Source organism: Paralichthys olivaceus, chromosome 22 (genome assembly GCF_024713975.1).
Source record: "Paralichthys olivaceus isolate ysfri-2021 chromosome 22, ASM2471397v2, whole genome shotgun sequence".
Classification (NCBI taxonomy): Eukaryota; Metazoa; Chordata; class Actinopteri; order Pleuronectiformes; family Paralichthyidae; genus Paralichthys; species Paralichthys olivaceus.
This window is the reverse complement of record NC_091114.1, coordinates 10,143,161-10,169,816: the sequence shown is the minus strand read 5'-3', so window position 1 is coordinate 10,169,816 and position 26,656 is coordinate 10,143,161. Positions and strand designations below refer to the sequence as shown.

At 42.6% G+C, this 26,656-nt stretch overlaps 1 protein-coding gene across 30 annotated transcripts in view; it reads right to left on the bottom strand.

Annotated features, from left to right (window-relative positions):
• The window catches only part of LOC109634912 (adhesion G protein-coupled receptor L3-like), a 226,534-nt gene that overhangs the window by 116,167 nt on the left and 83,711 nt on the right, over positions 1–26,656 (bottom strand). For all 30 annotated transcript variants that reach the window (XM_069518370.1, XM_069518369.1, XM_069518368.1 and 27 more), the window contains 2 exons: positions 24,652–24,875; positions 4,263–4,476 (listed from right to left, as the gene is read on the bottom strand). In XM_069518370.1, the coding sequence (XP_069374471.1) occupies positions 4,263–4,476; positions 24,652–24,706 (269 nt within the window). In that variant the 5' untranslated portion in view covers positions 24,707–24,875. The remainder of the gene's footprint in view (positions 1–4,262; positions 4,477–24,651; positions 24,876–26,656) is intronic.

Below are 26,656 nucleotides of genomic sequence, written 5' to 3'. Positions count from 1 at the left end.
AGCTCTCACTTAAAACACCTTGCCGTAGAGGCCCGGTATACACACACACACTATAAGTGGGCTAAACTGGAACAGGCAGTGCTTGGGTTTGATAGCTGAATATCAATGGGGCACTCTTAGTGGCCTGGGGGACCGGGGGGGATTGAACTGCGTAAATGTGTATTGACAGCCCGCGAGAATCGGTGACATGACTGGGCATTTGCCGGAGACGGATGCGCGCCTGGCACAAAGACTAAGCCGGCAGCCGCTTGGCTCCTCTTCAGACGAGATGTGAATGCTAACTACCTCGCTTGCCAGTCACCACGACTTAACTGGTGCCCGCAGGAGAGGCAGGTGTTAGACACCGGCTAGAGGGAGGAGAAAAAAAGGGTTGAGAGGAAAACGCTGTCACTGCACTCACAATCATGCTAATTAGAGTTTAACCTGATTAAGGTAATATTTAGATTATTACACGTTAACCAGCTGGTTTTTGTAAAATTAAAACTGGAATTAGATTAGTCTCCAATATTTGAACCGACTAATGTGTCATAATTCCCTTTTACATAATGCATGTATGCAGTTTGGTAGTATTTGCACTTAGACTAGAAATCATACTTTTCTGCAACTTTGATAACTAATAAAACATCGACTGGACTCAAATTTAGTGAAATCACTGTAACCGTGACCTTTGACCATCAAATTCAAACCAGCACTTCCCATTGATGAGAATGGGATGTACAAGACGGACAACCCTGCTGACATGGAGGTATTCAAATCAATACCAGGACATATCTCACTGTTGATTTTTTATATTTAACTATTTTTTGAGTCAACAATTGCTATACACAAACAAGAATTTATGCCAATTAGCCACCACAAACAACAAAAACATAAAAGCCCGTCCATTTTCTGTTTGTTTTGTTTTCCATCGCCAATAACAAGTAATCAAACAACTCATGAAAACCAAGATTAGGGAAATCAGGTCCCTGCAAAGCAAGTGTCTCCAGCCTCCATAATTATTCAACGAAAAAAATGGAAGGAGTTTGGAACAGCAGAGTCATTCTAGAGCTGGACAAGCGTCTTGGTAACAGAGGTGACTGAGAACCCCTCAGTTTTCAAAAGAAGCAACTCTCTGGTCTGATGACACCAAGATTGAACTGTTTGACCTCAATTCTAAGCATCTTACAACTGCAAAAGCAAATATTGTGTTCATATACAGTTTTTACAGTCTTTATTTGCAGACATTTCTGAAAGATTTTTTTTTTTTGCAATTATAAACTATTTGCGTGTAGTTTGAGAGTAAAATTGAATTTAAACGATTTCAGCATTCCCCTGCAACATCAATTTAAGAGGGTTGAATATTCCCTGGATGCACCGTATATGCTTCCATCAGATTCAATAAATTGTTTGTTTTGTTTCCAGAGATTAAGTTATGTAATGTTAAGTGTGTAAACACATCCCATGGTGTATAGAGAGAGATCATGAGATTAGAGGGGTAAATAAATTTGAAATATTAACGACTCTCTGCTGATATTGATTAAGTGGAAAAAATATATGGTATCAATATGAAAGCAAAACTCAAATAACTTCATGCATGTGACATTGTTTTTCATATCACTTCACTTCATGAGTCAGATCTCGGTGCCCTGGCTGTCACCTCCGCCTTCATCAGTCTTTAAAAACCGTCTCTGCTCAATTTACTTGTTGCTGTTTGTGTTGTCATTTTCTTTTTTAACCTCGTGAGCTTAGCCGCAGGTACCTAGCAACGGCTCTGACAGCCCGACAATGGAATAGTCGGGGGCGGCGCTCATCTTGGTTTTTTTTGTACTAACCATCGCATGCTAATGTGCAGTTGTGTTGCTCCAGCCACAAATATCATTGAATCCTCACGCTCCATCTCCGCTCTGGCGCCCTCCCTCTAAACCCGATTTCAATTCCACCCACACCTTCCTTCCACTTGGAAACTTCCTCTCCCAAGACAAAAGGCAGGAATCAGGTTGTGGTTACCTTTTTCACGTCAGTGTAAAGCTTGTTAGCAACAAGATGGTAAGAATATCTGCTTTTCCCTCGAACGTTATCTTAGTTTTGTGTTCATGACAGAAACAGACCCATTGATTCATTCCTGCAGGGATTTTCAGTCTGAGTGGGCGGCTGCAGAACAAGGGAGCTACTGGGTGCATCAATTATCTGACAACATGTTTCAAACTACCTCTTTTTACCATCAGCTGCCTTTCACGCAGCTGATTATCTGAACTCTATGGTACCAAACTAAAAAGCCAAGAGCAATTGTTAGACACAGCCCAAAGCTCCATTAGTATTCTCAGATTCCACAATGTGGAGCTGATGCTTTGGAAAGAGAAAGAGGTGGACATACGTTAAAGCTGTGGCAGCAAAGAGAGACAGACAAATGTAAACGCCAAGTAGCAATTTAGATAAACTCCATTCCTTCTGAGTGCTCAAGGGTGCTTTGACCTCAAAGGCAAGAGAAACTCTACTAAGAATGATATCCACGAGAGGAGTCTTCATTGTGCTCTAAGTGCTGCAATAAGTCAACACAAGACTGTGCAAGTTTGACTGTGAATATGTTCACTCCGCACTCGCCTTGAGCTCCTACAATCCCCTTTAACCAGACGACTTGGTTAAAACCCTGTGACTCCACATGTATTAGGGGTGTAACGATTCTCCAAATCCAGGGTTTGGTTCATACCTTGTTTTTTTGGGGGGTGAAGTGGGTGCATGAGAATTAGCAGGGGGGGGGGGGGATTTCTGGGTTTTATTAAAACACCAACATTCGGAAAAGTAAAGACGAGAATACTACGTCGTAAACAATAATAACCAAAGAATAGGAAAGAGGTGAGGATGTGAGTCTCAGTGTTTCCCCCACAAACCCAACACAGTTCAGTTCAATCCAGGTCAAACAACTAAAAACCGATACAACAAAAATAATCCCAACAACAACTCGGGGAAAGTAAACACAAAGTGAAGCGTCTGTGTTGCTTCAATAACATCAGCGTTCCCAGCGTACAGGGCACTCACGGTACCGTCGATGGTCAAGTCAGTCGGTCGGTCATAAACCGGCCGGCAGCTCCAGGGAAACTCCACAGACCCACCAGATTACACCCCCCCAGCATCTTCTCCGACCTGCACACTGATTGCTCTAAAGCCACTGGTCACTTCGTCAAAGCTCATCAAGCACGTCTGTGTTTCGACAAATACCTGATAATGAATTCATAGTGTTTCAAATCAACATTGATTTGTGCCGGAGGAAATTTACGGTTTGGTGTAGACGAGCAGGGGTGATGAGGTTCATTGCTCTTTGAGATTCTTGACCTAAATAACAGTTTATTTATTTTCTAAACACAAAACATGCTTTATTAACACCGAGCTGTCCGTTTAAAACAATATAGAAAATATTAATATTATTTTATATTGAGTTATTGAGACATTGACTACATTAACCTGAGGTTTACATGAGCTGCTGACAGAATATTTAATTCATGTTTACATGTTACAGAGACCAGTCTGATTATGACTCATGTCCACATTACGCCCTCCTACTTACTATGAATAGAATTGGATGTCATACTGTGATTAAAACTCATGTATGTCTACACAATAGGATTTCACAAGACTCCATGACTAAATTCAATTATTCTTTTTCCAAGTCTGACCTTTAGATTAATGTAAACAGAAACTGCTGTTTACATACCGGCGTCTTATTCAGACATATAGTCTTCATCTGGTTCATATCATAACACTGCTGTCAAATCCATGTAAACATGTCTACTGTGATATTTTACATTTAAAAAATCCAAACACCCTATTTTCCGCTAGGCCTTTACATTTCAGTTCTCTGAGAATAAAGGAAATTATTGTTATTCCATGAAGAATAAAAAGGTCTCAAGCAGAAGTGCATTCATTTCTGCTTGGGCATAGCTAAGGTGTGAATTACAGCATCTCATTACCTGAGGACTGATAATGTTTCTTTAACAAACAGCTTCTCCAGTCAATTACTTAACTGTATTACACATTTTGCTTGCAAGTGTGAGTGTGTGGTTGTGTGTGTACAAAACACCCAAATACTCACGTTCCATTCTTTTAAAATGGAGCCGAAACTACTTATATATGTGACAATCAAAGTGTTATCATGGATAAATCTTTACAACAAAAGAAAGGTATGTTTTTCATATTTCATTAAGTAATACACCCACTAAATAAAACATTGTAAATCATGTGCGTAATCTGCGACATACTGTGTATTACAGTGCAAATCCCCTTCTTACCTTTGGGACATGATCTTGTATGCATCAGGCAGGTAACACCTAGTGTTTTCCATTTGTGCAGGGTCTGCGTCGCAGATCTTATCATCGGTGCGACCGTAGTTGGCGCTCTCGATCATGATGACGTCGGTGCCCGGGCAGCGCAGCTCGATGGGATAGCTCTCGCACGACAGCTCCCTCCTCACCACTGCCATGGGGATGGGTGCTCGACTAAAGGCTGCAAAAAGAAAAACACACAACCTAAGTATTAGTTATTTTGCATAATCTCTTTTCTACTCTGGATAAAGGATTTATGCTCTTAAGTATGAAAACAACTTTATCCAGGAGTTGCAGGCAGTGCTGAATAAAATAAAAAAATAAAAAAAATAAAAAAAGAATCTGTATATTCCTGCAGGGAAACAGAAGAACAGATGGGCGGACCTGCAATCAAAAGGTCTGACACCGAGACATATGAGAAGAGGTTGTCCACCCTGGTCTGAGAGTGTGGGCGGACAGGATGCTGCTTGCGCAGAGTGGGAGGATGAGCAATATCACAAGGGCCCTCGAGAGGCCAGGAGTGGTGGAGAGAGAGAGAGAGAGACAGACTGACACAAATCAAACATAAGGAAATAGACTGTTGTTGTTTGCGCTGTTTGCATTTGACGGTGAGGAAAATAAACGTTTATTACACGCGCATTCAGCTGAGAAATTAGAGACAGACAGGACCACGGAGACAAAGACGCCACAGCAGACGGTGTCTCGTGATGTCAAACCCCCCCCACTAGAATCTATAAATCATACAAGCTGCTCTGTTCATTGTATTCTAAGGTGACACGGTGCACTTAAGTGAAGCTACATGCGAACAGGAGGTGTTTGTTGCCTCCGGCCAAAGCTGAGAGTCTGTTTGGCAAAATTCGTCTGTTTATTGCGAAGCCAAAATGGCCAGGAGGGCGAGTGGGACCGAGCAACGGCAGCCTGGAGGTTGCTGTTTTCCCTCTCCTTGACACAGGCGCACGCATGCCCACGCACGTCTGCGGAGGACTCGCGCACCAAGCAGGCACGTGCGCAGCAGACCGGGGGTGTTGTGTGTTTATAGCGAGGGAAAAAAATGAGCGAGATTCGTAAACATTGGCCTGGGTGACAGCAGGAGGACTGTGGCAGCTATAGATTTTTATAAACATCCTTTCAGACAAGCGTGCTGCCAGAGCCCCCGCGAGATGACGCGCAGACATTCATCATGGAGGACGGAGCGACAGGCAGGAAGTAAGAGAGACTGTTACCACATGTGAAATTTATCCAGGGATCAATAAAGAAAAAGTTTTTTTGAATAAACGTCTGAGCTAAATTAAAAATCCCAAATAAACTGAACAGCAGTTTAAAAGACATGTCAGCAATTAGAGTCAAAAACATGAAAGAAATAACGTAATTTGCTGTGCAGCACCTAAAAAATGTACGTACACACATTTCTACACACAGATCAGTCCGCAGCCGTAATTCACAATTAAATAATAGTAAGAAAGATAAAACCAGTATATTAAGAGCATCGTGTCATAAGCATCTTAATAAGCACAGTAAAAAATAAAAGTAAATTACTCCATTTCCAAGTTTTTTATAAGTAATTACTTCATAGTCTTATACAGCTTGTCAATTTATATACTTACATAAAAGGAAACAGGAATTTTGTATTAGAGGTCATGATATATATATATACGTGGTCATTACACTGCATCCTTTTGAGCGTCTGCAATTTGCTATATTCTCTAGCACTTAAAATATACCTGAAATAAAAAAAATCATTGCAGAAAATACAATGCCACACGCTGAGGTGAAACAACAAAAGAAGCCGCTCATCATCGTGTCACTTGATTTTGTCTCATAAATCATTCAAGCCTTCAACACAGCAGAGTGTGCCATTGAAACGGCACCGATCGGAATAATTGTATTCCATTTGGTGATGAAAGCCATCAATTATCATCCTCTTAATGGGGAGATTTATTCCGCCCCCTGAAAAAGTGCTGGTCTGGATCACGGCAAACTTCTGTGAAGCTGACAACGGCGAAGAAAAGGGAGAACATGAGTTGACTTGGGCAGGTGCACTGCAAAAAATTAAGGATTAGGATGAATTGAAAAAGAACAATCTTGGCTTTTGTTTATATGTATTTTTTTTTGTGTGTGTGGAGAAAAAACACCAAAAGCACTATTAAATTAAATATCGTATACAACCCACCATTAACAAATTGATTAATGTCATCTGTATGATTTGTTCAAAAGCTTCGAATAAGTCCTTTAAGTTTTGTGACCCTGCAGTGACAAGGGCTTGATTCATGCCAGTGTCCTCAAACCAAAGGCAAGCACAACACCATCAGCATGGGCACCAGCAATCCCCTAATGTAAGTGAGTCGATGCATGCCAGTGATGTCTCGGATTACCCGGCTAGTCAACAACTGTAGTGTAATTACATTTGTGCCCGAAGGCGGTGATTGATAGGGCTCATATTCCTCGGGCGCCAGAGACGCCATCCTGTCCCACTCGCACGCATCGCCGTCGTCTACCTGAGCACGTCGTCGACAGAGCTATCGAAAATCGAACCGCTCTTATTGAAACTCCATTGTCTTATCCCGAGTTCCCATGTTCTGCTCACTTCATCTTTTCTCCTCCCTCTGCAGCTACTTCTTTAGAGCATTTATATGCAGCGTGTATCTCTTCTTCTTTTCACTGCAGATTCTCCCTGGATAATTGCAATAGTGCTGAATCTAGGTGGGAGGAGTAGTAGTTTGTAGAAAGAAAGCCGTGAGGGTCACGTTGCATACTTCCATCACTTTCGCACCAACAGAGCACTGTTTTTTAATCAGGACGCCGGCAAATGACATATTTCACAAATGAATATTTCAAAAAAACGCAATTACTCAGCAAAAAGGGCAAGAAAAAGGTCAGGGAGAAAAATGGTCATTTGGAAAATGTCGCTCCCCCGCAGAGCTTTTAAAAATCACTCTGAGGGGGAAATGGTTTGGAGTTTTGATTGTGGGTTTGTTAATAGTGATGCTGAGAGATTTTTTTTGCCGTTTAAAAGCCAAGCTTATTCCTGGGTCACTGACACAGAGCTCAGACCCATTACCTTCTCCGGGCCAGCGGCCACTGGAGTGTAGACAGAGCGGAGTAACACTGACATTTAAAAGTCATCATTAGTAACAAAACAGGGGCCTGCAGGAACCTTGTTTTTCATTTCAACACCCAAGAAAACGTGAGGGAGAGCGAGTTCAACCACCACATTAAAATGCAACGAGCCGCCATCACTCGGATAAACAGATGTCATGGCATGTGACGGCTCCCGACAAAAAGAAACATGGCTTTAGATCATTTTCAGACTTTAAGTGAAGTGCATGAGCTGAGACGCAGTGGATAATTTCCTACTAAATAATGGTCCTTTCTGCATTTATAGTCTGGCAAAGCACCAAATCTGTTCCCGGGACAGGGGCAAAAATGTTTAGTCTGTTAATTTGTGAAGATCCAATTTTTTATTCTTTAAAACGAAGTCTCAGATTTTATAGCAGATGATGCAGGGTTTAAAACTTTCTGGGAGTGTGTGTGTGTGTGTGTGTGTGTGTGTGTGAAGGGTTTAAATTCAAATGAACTCCCCTGAATCAATGTAAGATAAATGGATGAGAGAGGAGGGGAAGGCAAAGGAAGCTGATTCAACAGATCAAATGTCTTTTTTCGACCGACTTTCGCTGGATGGGTACGGCCCCCACAGCTTGTGATTAATTAGCACACGAGTCAGGATACCGTTATTTGATTAGACCAATGGGAGCCTGTCACACCCACTTCCTAGTTTGCAACAAATGACATTTCCCGGCGAAAAAAAAAGTACTAAGTCAATTTGCGACAAGGGGGAGAAATCATCTGAGCTGGGATGAGGGGAAAAAAAAGTACAGCATCTTCAATAATGCATAAGGGATTATTTATCTTGAAGTGAGAAACAGTTCAGGCAAATTGTTCTTCCAAGTAAATTACGTTTACATATGGCCTAAGGCAAGCAAATTCTCAGAGGCTTTTACAACGAGTGCGAAATGATCCAGGAACTGAACTGTCAGAGAACTCCGCAGATCGGAGAACTGCATCGATAAAAACTTGTTTGTGCTGCACGAGAGGGGTCGCAAACTTCGGTGCAATCACTCCTCCCCGCATTGCCACAACTTCTGAGAAAGTATCGGGGCTTTTAAAAAAACAAGCCTGGATGAGCAGTTTTATTGAAACATGCGAGCGGATGACAGATAACACCTCGGTGATGACGAATTCATGAGCCCACCACGATTGTGACAAACTCCTCAGAATCGACTTGATGGCTTATGACACGTTGACCAATGATGCTGCTAAGCACAATTAGCATTACTCATCTTGACAGGATCCAGATATCCATTCAACGCAGGCCAATGAACGAGCCATTTGTTTTGCTTCCACTCCGCGTCCGCTGACACACATTTGAACACATTAATTGGCAACACACCACGCGCTTGCAAATTCCAGCAGAGGGAAAAGACTGATGTTTTTTTTGGAGGGGGGGGTTTTGCAGGGCAGCAACATGCAAATGCGACTTTCAAACTGTCAATCAAACTGGCCGTGATGCCAGGAGGGAAATTAGCACTTGAGTGTTAACAAAATAGCTACAGAGGGAGAAAGAGAGACTGTGCAACTGTAATAAACTGCTGCAACTTATTCAATCATCCTCAAACACTGAATATATTTGATGCTTTTCTATGAGGAAGCCACAAGCGACATCAATCGTAAGAAACTGACACGGCAGCAGTCGAGGCGGAGCGCTTCTTCCTCCCCTCTGTAACGATGTATTGACACAATAAAAGTTAATAACTGTGAAAGTTAATAAATTGGTCGCTGGATGGGGAGAAATCTGCAGAGCACAGCAACTTCCCTGTGTGATGCAGTTCCAGGAGACAGTCACCTCATGTTTGCGCACACACACACGAGAAACAAATACATCCCTCCATAAAGTCTTGATTCACATACTCAGAACGCAGAGGTGAAGAATCTCTCCATCCAGCGGGCACTTCCATATAATTAATCACAACTTCAATTCATTAAGTGCATCGCTGTGACAAGAGGGAAAAATGGAAAAGGGGGGAAAAGGAAGCAAGTCTAAAAAACTCTTCGCTGTGCAAATTACAACGTCCGATTCTCAGGTCAAATCCTCTCAGGCTTAGGACAAATCTGCAATTCCCGGCAGTTTTGCATTTGTATTCAGATAAGTTTTAAAATTCATCGGATTAATTGGAAATTTGTATTAAAAAAATAAAAAACCCAGCTCTGAGCCAATTCTAGGCATTTTTCTTCTCCCTGAGTGTAAACAGAGCAGAGCGACGTGTCCTGCCTCCTATCAGCGAAGTGGCATTTTGTCAGACAGTCCAGGCCGGAGGTGAGTGTGCGGAGCTGGCAGCTGTCGCGACGGTGGCTCCTGACAGTGAGCCGGGCTTTGTTCGGCTCCCGTCATGTCTGACATCGTTTTGCTATTTCCTCTCCTTTCTTTGCCTCCTGCCTCCCTCCCTCCCTCCCTCCATCCTTCCTGTGACCCACCCACATGTGCCGGCATCACTGAAGGGAACATCTCAGCCAAGACTAATGCACCTTGGCCCCCACCTACTGTACGCTGCCTCCTAGGCTTAAATGAACACAATCCCTGTCGCACAAACACATCAGAGATACACACTGACAAGCGCACACACAGACAAGACTCCCAGCGCAGGCATGACTCAACATGCCCCTATAGTAACACATGCCCTGATAGTAATTGAGGTCAAAGAAAAGAAACAACAGGCTGATTTTCCTCTCGTGTGAGGGGAGCGAGGTCTTTTTTTTTTTTTTCTTCTCTCACTCTTCTTTTACCACACAGCATCAAATGAAATTGCCTAACAGCTCACTGGAGGCAGGAGCCAGGCTAAGTTTAGCACGGTGGTCTGAGACAAACTGCAGTGCAACCCGACTGATCCGAGCCGCTCAGGAAACAGAGGCGTTCAGTGTTTACACAACAGCGACGCTAATGTGGATGTAACCGGGCAATCGATAGGAATAACAAACATGAATTATTTTTTAAAAACATCCTGAGGTGGCTGATTTAGAGAGAGCAGGTTTGTGCCACTTATGATGGAGTGATATCGTCAAGTTTAGATTTTGTGGACACATTTTTCCAAAGGCACTATTCTTCAACACCTCCTTCCACCAATCAGTGATGAATCTTCCTTTAAGATACAACATTTGAATTTCTTGCAATATATAATGCAACATTAGCTCCTATTATAGATCAAAAATGACCAAAGCATCCAAATAAACCTTAGATGCATGAACAATTTATTCAAAACTTATGAGCACATGTGCAAAGTAGGGCTATCACTATGGAAAAATATATTTATAATTTCACTACAAAGAGAGAAGTACTGGTCCCCATAGTACAGACTGAATATATTATCTTGAACATTTAACAACTACAGCTGCAGATAAACAGGTGTTAAATACAAACAAGCCAAACCAAAGAAAGTCAAAATCGACCTCCTTGAGTGAATGTAAAGTATGTGTAGTGTATTTAACATTCTGTATTCTCCTGCGATAAGCACTTTGAGAAATGCCTTCTTGTTTGTTTTGCATTAATACTAATTCATTGTTAGTTCCTCTGTAACTCTGGTTAACACCAACCAGCATTGTTCTGATGGTAAAAAGCAAATATCAAAAAGCTTAAGGATTCAAAACCAGACATAATATTGACACTTGCACTTTCTAATGCACAGTTTACTTTGTTATCTCCTCCTTAACTTTAGAAGGAAGCATGCATGTGAACCTGCGTGTCACCGCCATCGAAGCTCAGCGAAATATAAAAGCTCTATGTCGTCCTGTCACATGAGATAAATGACAAACCAATGACGAGAGCACTAAGAAAATCCATTCTCTTGTAATGAATAAAGAAAACAGGCGATATCATTGTGTGAATAGATCCCTGGGGTTCGACTTATTATACTTGTATTAATCGTGCAATCAGGTGAACTCCAGCACGAGGCTCCTGGCCACCAGGTTCTCACCGTTTGTCACAACCAAACTGAAAAATAAAAACTTTCCGCTGTCTGTTGACGATCGCGATGGTAATAAAAAAAAAAGTACTTTATCTAAAATGACCTCAATCAGTAGAAAACTGCTAAATTAACCCACCATCCCACTCCACTCCACACTCCATCACTTGCACATGCAATAACCCATAATTAGTTCGAGGCTGGTATTTTTCCAACTTGAAACGAGCCGAAACGGGAGGAGAGACAGTAACACAGTTTACATGAAGCGGGATATTGGCTGTTGATGAAATTTCCTTTTGTGTTCTTCATGAAAGGCGCACATGAAAATCTCTGGCCTTGTTTGGATTTTAGGGTTGAGAGGAAAACAAGGAAACTAAGGCCAACACTCACATTGTCCTTGTATGAATTTGTTTGCACTCCATTTCATCAAAAGTATTCTTGCACGAATCTGCGAATTACACTGTAATGGTTTGTTTTCTGTGGCACAGCGTGTTCGCAAAATAAACTCCCCTCCTCATGCTCCTGCAACTGTATCTTTACTGCAGTGTAATATCCGAGAGGCAAAAAGCATGAATTAATACCAATTAAAGCCCCGTGCTGTAATGTTTACTTACATAATGAAGAACAAAAAATTATTTAAATGACAAAATTAAAATATCATTTCATGCATATTCATCTGTTATGTATTTTGGGGTTTTTTCACAAACTTCTTACTTCTCCAATCATTTGCTTCGGTGGAGCCACTTCAATAATCTCACGTCCTTTTTCTCCACATGCACAGAGCGTATGTCGCCCTAGACTCTTAATTGGGTTTTACTGCAGCTACTCCCGATGTTTTCATACATGCAGAGTTCGCACGCACACACTGAATCCTTGAGAGATGTAATTCAAAGGTATTTGAATCAGTACGGATAATAGTAGGTTGAAGTGGGGGAGCAGTTAAGGCAGGGTGGGTGTTTGCCCTATATACAGTAAGAACCCAAAGGGTGGTGCAATCTCATATGCTGTATGGCATCAACAGATTAAAGGCCATCCGTATCTGTGCTTAACTGCGACGGGCTTCTTTTGTTCGCTCCCCTGTGGTTCGTTCTTACATGTGCGTTTGTGCCCAATTTGATTCATTATGCATTGGGATGTGAGGGGGGGGGGGGGGGTATTCTCTCCCGAGAGGAATATTGCTATCTGGTGCATACACCTACACGTACAAAATGTGACACCGTTGAAGGCAACAGTAATTTTTAAATCAGACCCCCCTCGCTCGTTCCATCTCGCTTCCTCCCTTCCCGAGCTGCAGCATCACTAGCAGGGTGTAGCACCTAATCAATCTTTTGTCAATCCTCTCCCCAGTGTCCCAGCCCGTCCTCTGATTTAGTGTAAGACACATCATGTGCCAGTTTGTTGGTATCGTACCGTATGAGATGAAGAGGAGTAACTGTGCCAGGAAAGGAAAATCTGTGAGTTGCTGTAAAGGTGGATTTTTGAAAACAAGACAAAGTAATGAGGAGAAAAGTGAGATGAAAAAAATAAATAATGGAGACAAAAACCGGTGAGATAAATGTAAAAAAAAACAAAAGAAAAAAAAGTGATTCCTAAACCACCCACAGAGTGAAAAGTAATCTCATTCCATATGCGTGCAATCAAGGCAGTGCTGCAGAAATTACCCTGGGTGGCTATGCTGGATCTGAGACACGGCTGCGCTCATCTGCTTTGATCATCTTTTTTCTTCTGCATTCAAAGTGACAGGTATCAGATATGGACTTATTGTGTGGGGATAATGAGCGGGGAATATGTATGAAGCAACACGTACGTGGGGCTTGCGCATCAAATCAACTGGTCGCAACTCGGCGTATCGGAAACCCGACAGCGAGCGTATGTAGAGAAGCATGAAATACTGGAGGGATGCGAAGTTTTAAGCGAAACGTGCCACACGTGCATTCACACATAGCAGGTGGGGAGCTGTGACGCGTGATACAATAACACACCGAGACAGGTTTGTGCCTCAAAACCTGATAATTCATTTGGTAAAGCTGTTACTGGAAAAAACAGGGAAGCATCGAAAGTTGCAGGTTTCCACGAAAAAAAAAATCTTAAGTGGTCCCATGTGGTTTTCACTCCCTTACCTTGAGACTTTCCATTTGATCTCAGAAACAACAGGATGTAGGCCTCAAATCCTTTTGAGTTTTTCCCCCGAAGGCCCAGACTTTTTTCACATATGACCGATTTCTATACATGAATGATTTAATGAATGAATGTGACATGAATACAAGGACCATGTTGAAAGGGGGATGGGATTATTTGGCCTGACATGGCACTATGTCACAAGGGGATGCATTACTTTAATCTAAAGGGTCATATGGGAGAACTACTGCTCCTCAGTGATGTGCACCAGAAGTCTGATGTTGCAATGGAGCAGAATCAGATCCGATCTTTAAAGCTGCAGAATGTGTATCAAGTATTTGTATTGTGATTTTACAAGAAATGGGCCCTTATGGGTAAAATCCAGACCTCACAGTCGTTATCCCCACCATGACCCCGACACAAAATAGCCACCATTGTATGCATGGGCCCACGATGCAGCTGAGGAACATCTGCAGTGCGCCTATAAAAAAAAAAAAAAAAATGGCTCGTCATATTGTTGGATGCTGCTGCCTGCTGTGGAATGACATCGCTCACTCTGCTTCTCCAGTTTCAACCCTCTCCTCAGTCCGTCCCGTAGCAGAGAAAGAACAGTATTATCACGGGGGAAAAAGGATCTCCTTCTAACCCCCCCCTTCCTCCTCCTCCCTCTGCTCCCACCACCACACGTGGGGCAGTGATCACAGAGGCAGGGTGTGCGTGTGTGCGAGCGTTAATGTGTGTGGAGCGAGGGAGGAGAGAGGGAGTGCACCGCTGGGGAATGCGCACCTGCAATTTTTCTCATTCGACACAGTCGGTCTTTTGTCGGGTCTCTAGCATATAGGGAGACGTCTATGAAAGTTATGACTCCTGGCCTCAACCCCCACCTCCCTAAAAAGACATCTTCACTGTGGTATTCTCCATCTCAGTAGAGAATAGTCCATGTCAGGGAGGGAACAGGGAGGGGGGATAACAATCCAATGGGCGACTGGACACATTGGCAGAACAAAAGCAGCTCGCACACACAACTGAGAGCAATTAGATGTAAACAAAGCACATAACAAAGCTGCAGATCCACATGGGGGAAGGAAATGAAGGCAGCAGAGAATGAAGTAAAGAATGTGGTCATGAGGAAGAGTAAGTATCATGAACATTCACAATTACTTATGGATTCTGGATTTTGTCCCCACACCTAAACAACCAAAGGAGTCGTTTACCTCCCGTTATATGACCCGTGGGTCTTAATTAAAGGGTCAAAGTAATAAACACATGGCGCAGATTATGGAACAGTCATTGGTAAAATGATGGGAAGCGAACGGCAGACTCCTGAGTCTCCACGGACTTTGTCAATCTATATGCTATATCACTGGACGTCCCTCTTCTGCTCCGGTTATTATAACTACAGCCGCTGAAGGCTGCCTAACAAACAAACGTGGGTCATAATCAGCTGCTCGCACAGGCGACCAGTGAGAGGATGTTGATGGAACATTGCACACTGGGCTCACAAGCTATTTTAATTCTATTTTTGCAGAGTTATACACTTCACCCAAATAAGATCTAGAGAACAATTGGAGGAGGAAAATCTGGACGGAGACAAAGCTTGGAGCCTGCATTCACAAAACCAAAATATTCGATATGATAAACAGAGAGGGCAGAGGTCTGAATGCAGAAGTGTGTGTTTTGCTGATGATACTGTAACATAGGACTGAAACTAACAATTCATGTCCAGATCGATTAAAATGCTAATTTCCATTCATCAAACTACAGATCATATTTTCTCAGTTGCAGTGATGGTAGCACACTTGTTTTATCATTGCCGCACCTTAAAGAAGATGCATTTTTTGCAGCTTGGTTTCATACTTGTGTCCATCATTTCTATTTATAGTTTCTCCAATAACCCTCAGTGCTGATATCAGAAAATATGGCTACGCTGTTAAAAACAAGTCCATTGGACCAAGATGTCAGGGGCTCGTTCAGATTTTAAACAAACAGTCAGGGACGCCAAACTTATTCAAATGAAAAAACAATGACAAACAGTAAAATTGTTTGAGTGCCTGCTGTAAACATTCATCATGGTTTATAGACCGCCTTCATGGTTTGACGTGAAGTTTTCTTGTGCAATTAGGAATTATTACTAACATTTTGCACACTCACTTTCAGTTTTATGTGTAAAATAAAGCACTTTCAATAAAGACGTTGTTTAAAAGCCATCTGATCGTCCTGCTTCTGTGCTCCAGGATCTCAGCTGCTTCTTAGGCAGATAAAACGTTATCGTAACTGATTAAACAAAACAAATATGACCCAAGTAAGCAATAAAACAGAATGATCCTTTAAGCGGAGGGTCACAGGCTGCTTTGGGGAGTGTATCTGGTCAGGATATCAGTGATCCGTGGCCTTAACTGACGACTCCTCCCTTGGCTGACAGCTGTGGTGGCCAAGCTGTGACCCCCAGAGCCTTGATGCTGCACATCTGCAGAGGATGTGGTGGTGGTGGGGGGGCCGTGAGGAAGATTTGTGTTCTCGCATGTGGGAGGGCTGCAGAGACATAAGATTAAGAGAGGCAGGGAGGGAGGGAGGGAGGGAGGGAATGTGTGTGTGTGAGTGTGTACTGTACATGCAGTGCATAAAGTACATAGACTACAGTGTATTTTCCGTCCTGTGAAAAGAAGTGGAACTGTAAAGTGACTGACCCTGGCATCTGTCCAAACGAGGAGGCCATGCTCAAGAGCTTCTATTACTCTTGTGCTATCCATCCCCCCTCTCTACTTCCTTTTATTTTAATGAGAGCACAATTAATAAGGAAATGGAACAGCTTCCCAAAGGAGGCTGGTTCTTCAACAATGGACTTTATTTTGTCAATGGCTGTATTGAATTCCCCTATAAGGCCACAGGGCCATACCGAGGGCCATCTCCAGTATCGCCCCCATCTCCCCCCCACAGCGGCAGCTCCCTCTTTTTTTCCGCAAGGTCTCATCGGCTAATCTGTGCCACAGTTTCATTTGATCCCTCCCCGCCCTTCATCGCGCCCACATCCTTTTCTTCTAAATGCAGACTTTACAATACTACATATTGATTTGCTGCGGTGAGATCACCAGTTACTGTGCATGCTTGGTTTATTTAATGACATCGCTGTGGGAACGGAGAGCAGGGTCTCACACCGCCTGGCCCATAATTGGCCCGCTGCATCTCCAGTGAGCTCTGGTTGGTGAACAGCGTTGGATCTTTAGTGGTCTTTGTTTTGGTATGAATACAATAAAAAGTACCCTGACAGCTCCATTGCTACATGAGAGAGAAGAAATATTAAAAGAAGGAATAGCTCGCTCCACCCCAGATTGTAAATCTTACGAGGGGAGACACCTGTATTTTCTCCTGCAGTGCTCTAACAACCCTGCATGCTCCCACAGCACTGAGCAACAATACTGCATGCATCAAACGACACAGGACTGTAAACTACACCTCCTGACGATGTGCGAGTGAAGGCGGAGAGCCGGTAGTTTAAGTGTTCTTCTATGATTAAATAAGAAAAAAATAATTGAAAGTTCGTTTGCAGCACTGCTCTGTCGTCGTGGTGACAGGGTGCCATTATGTTAGTTTTCTATCAACGGAGAATCTGAGCTGGGGCAAATAAAGAGAACGTCTTACATAAGCTGAAGGAGCATTTACAGACTGTTTCCAGTGATGCAAGATGCGCGAGTCTATAACTGTCAGTTACCAACGACAGAAACACTCAGATCTGACACACACAGATAGCTCTCGGTCCTCTATATGCAATAGATATATTTAGATTGTCTGGCGTTTAAAGGACAACATGACATTGTGGGGAAACACAGGATTCAATAGTTTCTCTCTGTTTCCAGTTTTTCTAATCTGCTTCTGGTGGTAGCTTCATATTTAGCATATGTAGCTTAAAATGAGTATCCCTAAATTTAAAGCTAAAATACACTGGAACTGAGTTACGTTACCATGGTTTATCACTACATTACTATTGTTTGCATAGCAGATATATTATATCATAACAATAAGAAAACCATCTGTTTTGGTTGTTTCTATTCCTCAAGAAATATAAAACCTAATCTTAATATAATTGTAAAATATGTTGCATGAATTCCTATCTAAAATAACTGCGGAATATATTTCATAATTCATCACTGACCTTGAACTACGTTGATGTACATACATATCGAATTATCTGAGAGAAACATGCACACATATCCAACAGATGCAGCCCCTCAACCACCCACACACAAACACACACAGAGAAAATCTAAATATCAATGCATGCATGTTTAAAAAGCAGAGAATCTAATCAAAATAATTGGCAAAATGCATATAGCATAGCCCCGGAGGCAGATGTTGTAGTCATGTGCTGCTGCAGTAACAATTCATTATATGGGGGGGGGGGGGGCGGCATGCTTCACTCAAACAACTGTACCCTCACCCATGATTATAAAACTCTCAGATTTGCATATACAACACTGAAGTGTCAACCACTGCAAGATGTAATCATGTGCACGGTCTCACTGTGTCATCACAATTCAAATAAGTCACATGTGCAAACAGCAGGACATGTCGGATTTATTTTACATGCATATGCTGTTTGTATAGATTTCACAGTGTGGCTCTGGGAGGAGAACGTAATTAATTTCCCAAATTGACTAGAGCACAGGTCGCTGCGTTGTCTCTCTGCGTGGTTTCTCTTTGCCCTTCCTGCTCCTCACATTCCGCCCACACCCCAAAATTGCTGCCTGACCCCTGCTGCCATGCAGTGTCAGAATCCCTGTGGTATCACACGCCCACCGTCTCTGCCCTGTAAGCCGGTGGTCACTTAGCAATCCTCTCTCCACCCTCCACACCACAAACACACATGCGCACATAATGCAGGCCCTAATGTAAACTATCCTCCGCGGCCACTTGACCTTGCTGTCAATATCTGTCCTCATTAAACACCACTGGGCCTAGCTGCAAGTCCACTTTAAATGGCATCATTCAGCGCTTACCAAATTATGCCCGTGCAACCAGGCTGAATGGATGAGGAGCCTGCAGTAATTCATTTATTTGGAAGATATACACAGGTCCGAGTACAGACACCTATAAAACATGCAGAAGTATTTAACCCTACGCTGCCATTCGTAATGTTGCTGTCATTCATTCCTCCCGGGTTGCAAGTTCTGACAGCAATTTGGCAATGTCAGGCAGTCACTATGGATGCCTTGGGCAGCAAAGGCCATTTCTTTATTCCCCATATCAAGCAGGTATTGATTTTTCACTCATTATAGAAGAACATAAAAAGAGAAGGGGATTTGTGAGCTCCATGCCAAATGCCACACAAAATGTTTCTGGCGATATCGTAGAAGTGAAAGTGGAAACTGAAATACAAAGAAAACTGGATTGTAAAGCCAGTTTATTAACTTTAAATTTAAATCTAATGATTGTATTCACATAAGGCCTCATGTAGTTACAAATGGAGACCCACTAAAACTGCTATACACACTGCAAAAAAAGAAAAAGAATTGGCATTCAGAAAAGAGCGATGGAATAAAGCTGGCATCCAAATGACAGCTGTGGAGGCCACCCTCAGGGTAGGGTATAAAAATGAAGTAATTTTTTTCCATAACTGCAACATCATTATCTTTTTTCATGAAGCCTAGTGTGGCGTATGGGAAAAGCATAATTCATTGCAGAGAAAAAAGAAAGAGGCAAAAAAAAAAAAAAGCATTATACCAGAGCCATTTTTTAAAAATATCATCAAAACCATTTCCCCAGTGATCAAACTTTAATGTGAAAATAGAGTCGCAAAATTAAACTATATCTTTCTCAGGCAATACATTTCTCCATCATTAGACAGACATCCAAGGATTCCTACATTTTCTTTAAGTATCTCTGTTGTATTATGGTCTCAAACCAATGTCAGCAGCCATATGCAGACACTTAAGAACCTTTGTGGACTGGCATTGACATTAATGCATCAGTATGTGCAACACATTCCACATTTCAAGCTGAGGGATGGTGTATGAATTTCCAAACCCAATATCATATGCACAGTCCACGTCATGTTCGCAGGGGTCAGTTTGTTGATGTCAAGAGAGATCTTCTCCAGACGCCCACAGTCCCTAGAGTGTTTAACACTTCCACATACAACACGTTAGTGTACACATTTATTTTTCCTTCTAGTGGGAACATCAAGGCAATTTTCTATTTGATTCATTCAATTCAATTTGCATAGCGCCAAATCATAATGTACATTATCTCAAGGGCTTTGACACAGAACTTAAAGATGAAAGAGAAACCCAGCAATGAGCAAGGACTCCGTCGACTGTGGAGAGAAGAAACTCCGTCAATAACGTAAAGAAACCTTTAGCAGAACCAGACTCGGTGTGGGCGGCCATCTGCCTTGACCAGTTGGGGTGAGTAGAGAAAAAAGGGGAGAGAAGAGATAGGGGGAGGGGGAGAGAGGGGGAGAGAGGGGGAGAGAGAGAGAGAGAGAGAGAGAGAGAGAGAGAGAGAGAGAGAGAGAGAGGAGAGCGAGACCAGGTTTCAACTCTCACTAGAAGAAAGATATTCTGTATTTTTGCTTATCGCCCCCCTCGTTTGTTTGCTGGTTGGTTGGTGGAAGGGTGCAGGACAAAAAAGAAGCTATTCAATTTTTTGAGAAATATTTTTTTATTATTATTACTTTAATTAACATGGGGAAATTCATTTTTTTCTTTTCAAGTCCTAACCACTAATTCTCCAGGGTGTAATGCATGGATCTTGATAAATGTGTGTGCTCTATTGGATTCCATTCTAGTTTGCAAATGTAAGTACATCAACACACTGTTTTAAAATCTGCATTCAGTCTGACACCTGAAAACAAAAGGGACATTATTGGATCCGTAGCCTTCCTGAGCTGCATCCCTCCGTTAGTTATTAGTTGGAAATCAGTTGAGTTTGGTACATGCCTGCAACGCTAAACCTTCCACCACCCACTCAGATCTCACCTCATAAATAAGGCCTGTTTTCTCCTTGTTGTGGCTGTACAGCACTAATCCCACAGTTAAATAAATATTTTTCTGTTTACCTCCACCAGAATGAAATAATGCAACTGTGTTCATCCCCTTATTTCCCCTTAATAAAACACGGCTGACAGTTATTTACTTAATTTAATGACACATTTAAATGCGTATGGAATCCACTCTTCTCTGAAGTACTGCATCTGCCTGTATATTACGCCGCGGCTGTAACCGAATGATTGACACCCACCCACTCCAATGCCCACTTATTTTTAATGCTTCAAGAGGCATCTCACAGCGACAACAAAACAGTACATGCCTCAGTAGGCTCTACAAAGAACTTTCTCCCGCTTTGAAATATGAGCTCAAATAAATCATTTGTTTAATTAATTAAGCAAATTAGGCAAATCCGAGGATGCCTTGGCGGATGGAGTCGGTGCCCTGGCACAAGGAGATTAATTAAGTGGATCAGCTCCGGGAACAATGTGACTGACGCTGAAGTTTAATGCTGTTGTTTGGTTTGATAACCTGAGCACATTGGTGCGTATATCTCAACGCTCAGCAGCGGATGGTGATTGTAAGGTGCACGTTGGCTTGGATTCAGTTCAGCTGTGTGAGCACATCGGTAGATGATGTAGAGAAAGAACGGACAAAGCAGCAGGGAAGGCTTCTGTTATTTGTTTTACAATGCCTCTTTTTTTCCCCCGCAGAATCGCCATATTCTTGACATTGTTTTTCCGAGATATACGCAAACCTACGAGCACACACATATGCTGAACCGAAGCATCTGGCACACATCTGCCTCCATGTCTCATCCATCCCTCATTACCTACCCCCCACCCCGGCAGGACAATATCTGCTTCCAGGCTTGATGTATGCTCTCGTATCTGACCATGAAAAATATGCATCAGACTTCACGCTAGCTTCTCTCGGATTGGTCCACGAGCTGTCATCCATTATAGCAGCTATGTCTCTGATTCTCTGGGCTGGCATTAAGTGGAATGAATATGAAAACCATCCTTGAGCATTTTACATGCACAGAGACGCATGATTAATGTGCCGCTCAGGCTTGGTCAGAGTGTTGGGGACATTGCTCCGCCATTGTTATTCACTGTTACCAAAACAATGACATGGGTGCCTTTTACTTATTTTTCAACCCAGTGACAGCCTCTGTGATGGAACCTTTTATTAATCTCACAAGACTTTGTAGCCACACACAAAAAATAATAAGTCCAAAAACTAACGCACGCACGCACGCACGCACGCACGCACGCACGCACGCACACACACACACACACACACACACACACACACACACACACACACACACACACACACACACACACACACACACACACACACACACACACACAGCTCCTTAAGCTGTATTCCATCACTGAGCTTTTTTTTTTTATCCCTCTGCTGTGATGCTTGTCCAGAAATATTTCTCATTTTGTCCAGACAAGTGTAAAGTGTCGGACAGTTGGCTGCGCGTTGACATACAAATAAAGACGAGAAAGGGCACGACGCAGCCTCTCGGCTGAGTGGTATGTGCGGATGGCTGCATTTTACTGCACAAACACTGTGTTGTGATGATTTCATGTTCAGCTTGGCATGTGTGTCAACAGAAACACAGCTAGTCCCTGTGTGTGATGCCATTCAACCGTGCGCATGTGTGTGCATGCCTGTGCCTGACTGTATGCAGACAAAAGGGACCACAGATCCCAAAGTAGGCCAGCATCCCCTGGAGTACACATTTCCAACATTCTCAGGGAGAAACGTGCACAATGACATTGTGGGGGAATATTCCCAGCGAAGCTTTCCCAGCTGCAAAACAATTCACTGGCAACATCTGGTCGTGTCTGCTTATATTATTGGGGCTGGGTGTTAAGTGATTTCTTTTTCTTCATAAAGCTGACTAATTATTTATTTGAGATGTAAACCACTTAATCTGGTGTTCAAACAGGACAGAAATTGTTACCCATAATTCCTGCAGGGCATTAGTAGCATGAGAAACCATAGCAACTAAATGGTTTGTCGGTCTGATGTCACTTGTTCCTTTGGGATCGATGAGTGATTGATTATTGGAGTGGGAGTAACAAAGCAGGGTGATGATTTAAAGGGCTCGTGCAGGTGTTTTTGCACGTTTTAGTCCATATATGACAAATCATGCATGCACCGCAAACGACCATTTTCCAGCGCTTATGATTAATACATGTTTTATTTTTTGCCTTATTTCTACATACCACACTGACATAAACTAAAATCAGTTACAGCCTGGAAGGTATAGGGAAATGTAGTCACCAATCCAAAGCATATAGCATGTGCGGAAAAAAAGTAGTACAGCAAGAATGTGAGCAATACATTTGTAGTAACTGGACTAAAAATGCACAAACACAAGTGGTGTGCTTTAAATAAACGAACTGCCACAGGGTGTAGGACATCGGACACATTCCAGCCGCAGTTCTCAGACGTCCGTCTTCTTTAAAGCACTTCACATCCATCCCACCCATGAAACTTTCTAATTGGCTGCTCGTCCCACGGTTAGTGTTTGTCCACCCGACGGAGCATCGATAAGCATCTCTCTAATCCCAGGACGTCCTCGATGTGTTTTGTTCCGATGGTGTTTGGGCACAAACGAATTCTGGTTAAAAGACTGTGTCCACTTCTTTAGAGTAATGTTTGCAATCTAAGGCTGAAAATGCCCTCAGAGATAAACAGAAGACTCACTTGGGTAAGTAAGGGATGATTACATGCTGTCAAATACAAGGTCAAGAGGTTAAAACAATAAGGACTGATTGCACTGACCACACACAGGCTTTGTTACCTTGCTCACATGTTCTTTGAAATTGTTGTTGGAAGAGCAAATACTAGGACATGCAAATGTAAGTGAGTACTTCCCTTCATAAATTGTACTTTGTATAAAAATGACGTTTTGAGTACTTTATGAGTTTGAGGTGTTTATACGTCACCACAAAAACTCTACAGGTGTGTAGCTGAGATCACAATGAAGGTTGGATTTACATTAAATGGTTCTGCTGGGGGGGGTGTAACGATGTAGTGATGGGTCCCAACATGTCAACATGTTACTACACAAATATTGAGAATGACCAGTAGCCCAAACTATATAATATGTGTACAATTTCAATTTATTCCTATTGTTATTATGAAGTAAGTGCACAACACTGAGTATGCCTACATAGAAAGTGACTTCTTAACAAGGAGTCTCTGCAGGATTAGACTTAAATCTGCTGCCTCATAATGCCTCATCCCCCGATCAATAAAGCTGTATAAAGACAGATGCATGGCGTATAGTTGTCCGCTGACCTCCTTCTATTGAGCATTAATGCAACACTAACAAAGCCAGGGAAGTGCACTTTCATTAGCACCAGATGGCGAACCCGGCCGCCGCTACGTTCCGCAGATATCACAACACAAAAAAAAAAAATTCAAGTCCCCCCATTAATGGTTTTAGCCATATCAAATTAACATTTTATGGGCTATTGCTCCACTAGCAACACTCCTTACATCTAAACTCTACTTGATTGTGGCCAACCGCCCTCATCCACACACACAATTATACATACACACACAAACCACCCAACCACCACCATTGACTTCTTTTAATCTACATTTAAATGACTTCATTTAAATTGCCTCTGAAACAATTCACTGAAGGCCAAAGGGAAACACTGCAAAACTGCGGCAGGTTTCCATTCACAGCGACGTGGCAAACCGAAGATCTTGCAAATTAATCTTGAGATCCTAATGCATGAAATGATGGAATAAGTCTTTGTAATTGTCACTATGCTAAACATACACCACAAAGCCACAGCAGTGTTAATGATTCTTTGAAAGTCATTTCAGTTCATTTCCCACCGCCAGCAGATCAAGAGACGGAGCCAGGAGAAAAAGAGGGACAGATCTAAAAATAGATGGAAAAATCTGAGAAATTAACAGACAAAGAAAGCAAAGAAGTCTAGAAAAAAAAAAGAAAGTTTCAGGGAGTTAAAAAAAACCTACTAATTAGGAGAGCAGGTTAGACGGCGGAAACGAGACAAACAAAGTCAGAGGCTTTCATCGCGGTTGGCTGACAGAGGCTGGCACTTAAATAGCACGAGGATGAAATTGTGATACGGCTTCAAACCATGCCAGTCACAAAATGTAAGAGGGTATCTTTTGGCGCCCACATCTGCACGTCCACACAAACACAAACTTCTTGCTCTAATGAGCCAAACTTACCCAGAGCGGCTGGTGCAAAGAGGCTGGCGAGAACTAGCAGGCGTGCGGTCCACATGGCCTCCTCCTCCTCTTACCGCCCCCTGCTGAAGTTCCCAGTTGAGTTCAGTGCTCAGTCTTTTCGTGGCAGAAGCCCGGATAGGGTGCTTCCTTTACGGCACGGCTCCCTCCACTGCGCCACTCTTCCCACGAGTCCTGTCGCACGGGCGCCAGATGCTTTCCAAAATCTGCCGTAAAGAAATGCAAAGACATAAATGTTAGCTTAGCAGATGAATCTCCTTTCTTTCTCGCATCAATAATAGGAGTGCGTCTTTTCCAGTAAGAGACACGACAGATGGATGCACCCTGGTTTAATCATCCTTATGCACAGTCCTTATGGCGCTGTGGGGTTCGAGTAGTCATCAAGTGACACAGTGAAAGTTGTCCAATCTCCAGTCAGCTGAACTCAAACCGGGTGCGATCAACTAAACAATACGACCGCGTGAACCACAAAATGTATTTTGGTATATTCCATTGTTGCATGCACATCGAAGTGTTAACTCCCCCACCTACCAACAAATCACTCCCACAGAGAGACGAGGAGTGAGCGATGAAGCGCACACATGCTTTGGGCTCTGGCGGACTTGCTATGATAGTGTATGGACTGTACAAAGTGTATCTTGTTGCACGCACATATGTGGTCCAGACCTCGTGTGTGTTTTCTCATGAGGCCCGACGGTAATTGACATAAGAGACGCGGCGGTGTTTTCTCTTTCCTGTGGGCATGTGCCACAACTTCACAGTTTGAGTTTTTACACCTGTTAAGAAACGACTACTGTGCCCGGAGGCTCGTCTCCAAACATTCCAGTCAACAGAGACGGCTAAACAGATACAGAGATGGATGAGCCAGCGCCGCCCCGTCACCGCTGCTCCTCCTGAAACGGAATGATGTCGTCGCTCAACTATTTCTAGTTAAGATAAAGCAAGCTGCAGTCATCGGATGTGATTTACACGGTGTCGACTCACGGCTGCTGTGAAATTAACACTTGTGATGTGTAAATACTCAAAAAATGGTGCGTGAAAAATTGCAACTCTATATTAGTGGAGTGTTGAAATGGAAAATACAGTTTGAGACAGGAACGATTTCATGATTTATGCTCTGATGAGATTTTCGAAGTTCATCCTCATCAAACCCATATCATGATATTAAGGTTAAGTCAGCTTTAACGCAAACGCCACCCGAACCCTCCTATTATCCACCATCAACCATGATCTGCAGTATAATCTCTGCAAAATGATACAAGCCAAAGAGAACACACACGCAACGTATCCATCTCTGCACCATTATACTTGTGTATTAGTCGTTCCAAAGTCCGTACCGAGTTAATTCCATTGTGGGATGCCAGAAAACCTGGTTACAAAATGTCCCACTAATTTGTGAAGCTGATTGGAATCAAAATCTCAAGCACCACAGTTTCAAAAACACCCATGCATCCCTGTGTGGAGCTATTCTTCCTGTGTCAGTGCATGTTTTGGGAGTGGGGACGCTTCCCATATCTTAATCTAGCTCTTAATCCCAATTCCAAAATCCCAGATTAGAGTAATCAGATTTTTTTTGAGGAGATATTAATGGGTTTAAGAGAAGGTCAGTGAGGCGATCCGTCTCTGCGTAATCAGACGATTTTGGGTAATGTCAGGAAGTGAAAGGTCAGCGTCCTCATCAGCGAGGTTCAAACCCGGAGCTCGAACAACTCATCGTGAAGCACGTCTCCTGTACTGTTGACTTTATTCCTTGTGTACATGTATATATGATGACAGGCTGTTTAAGACTTCAAAATAGTAGCACATGTGACTCCTTGTGAGTCAATAACACTTTTAATAAAACGCTCTGACAGCTGCTGGAGAGCTAAACTACATGTGACATCAAATCAGATGGCAAGAGACCCTTGAAAAAAAAAATAAAATAAAATACATTATTCCCCAAATAATCGCACTCAAATACAATGTCTAAGGAAGAAAATTGGACTTG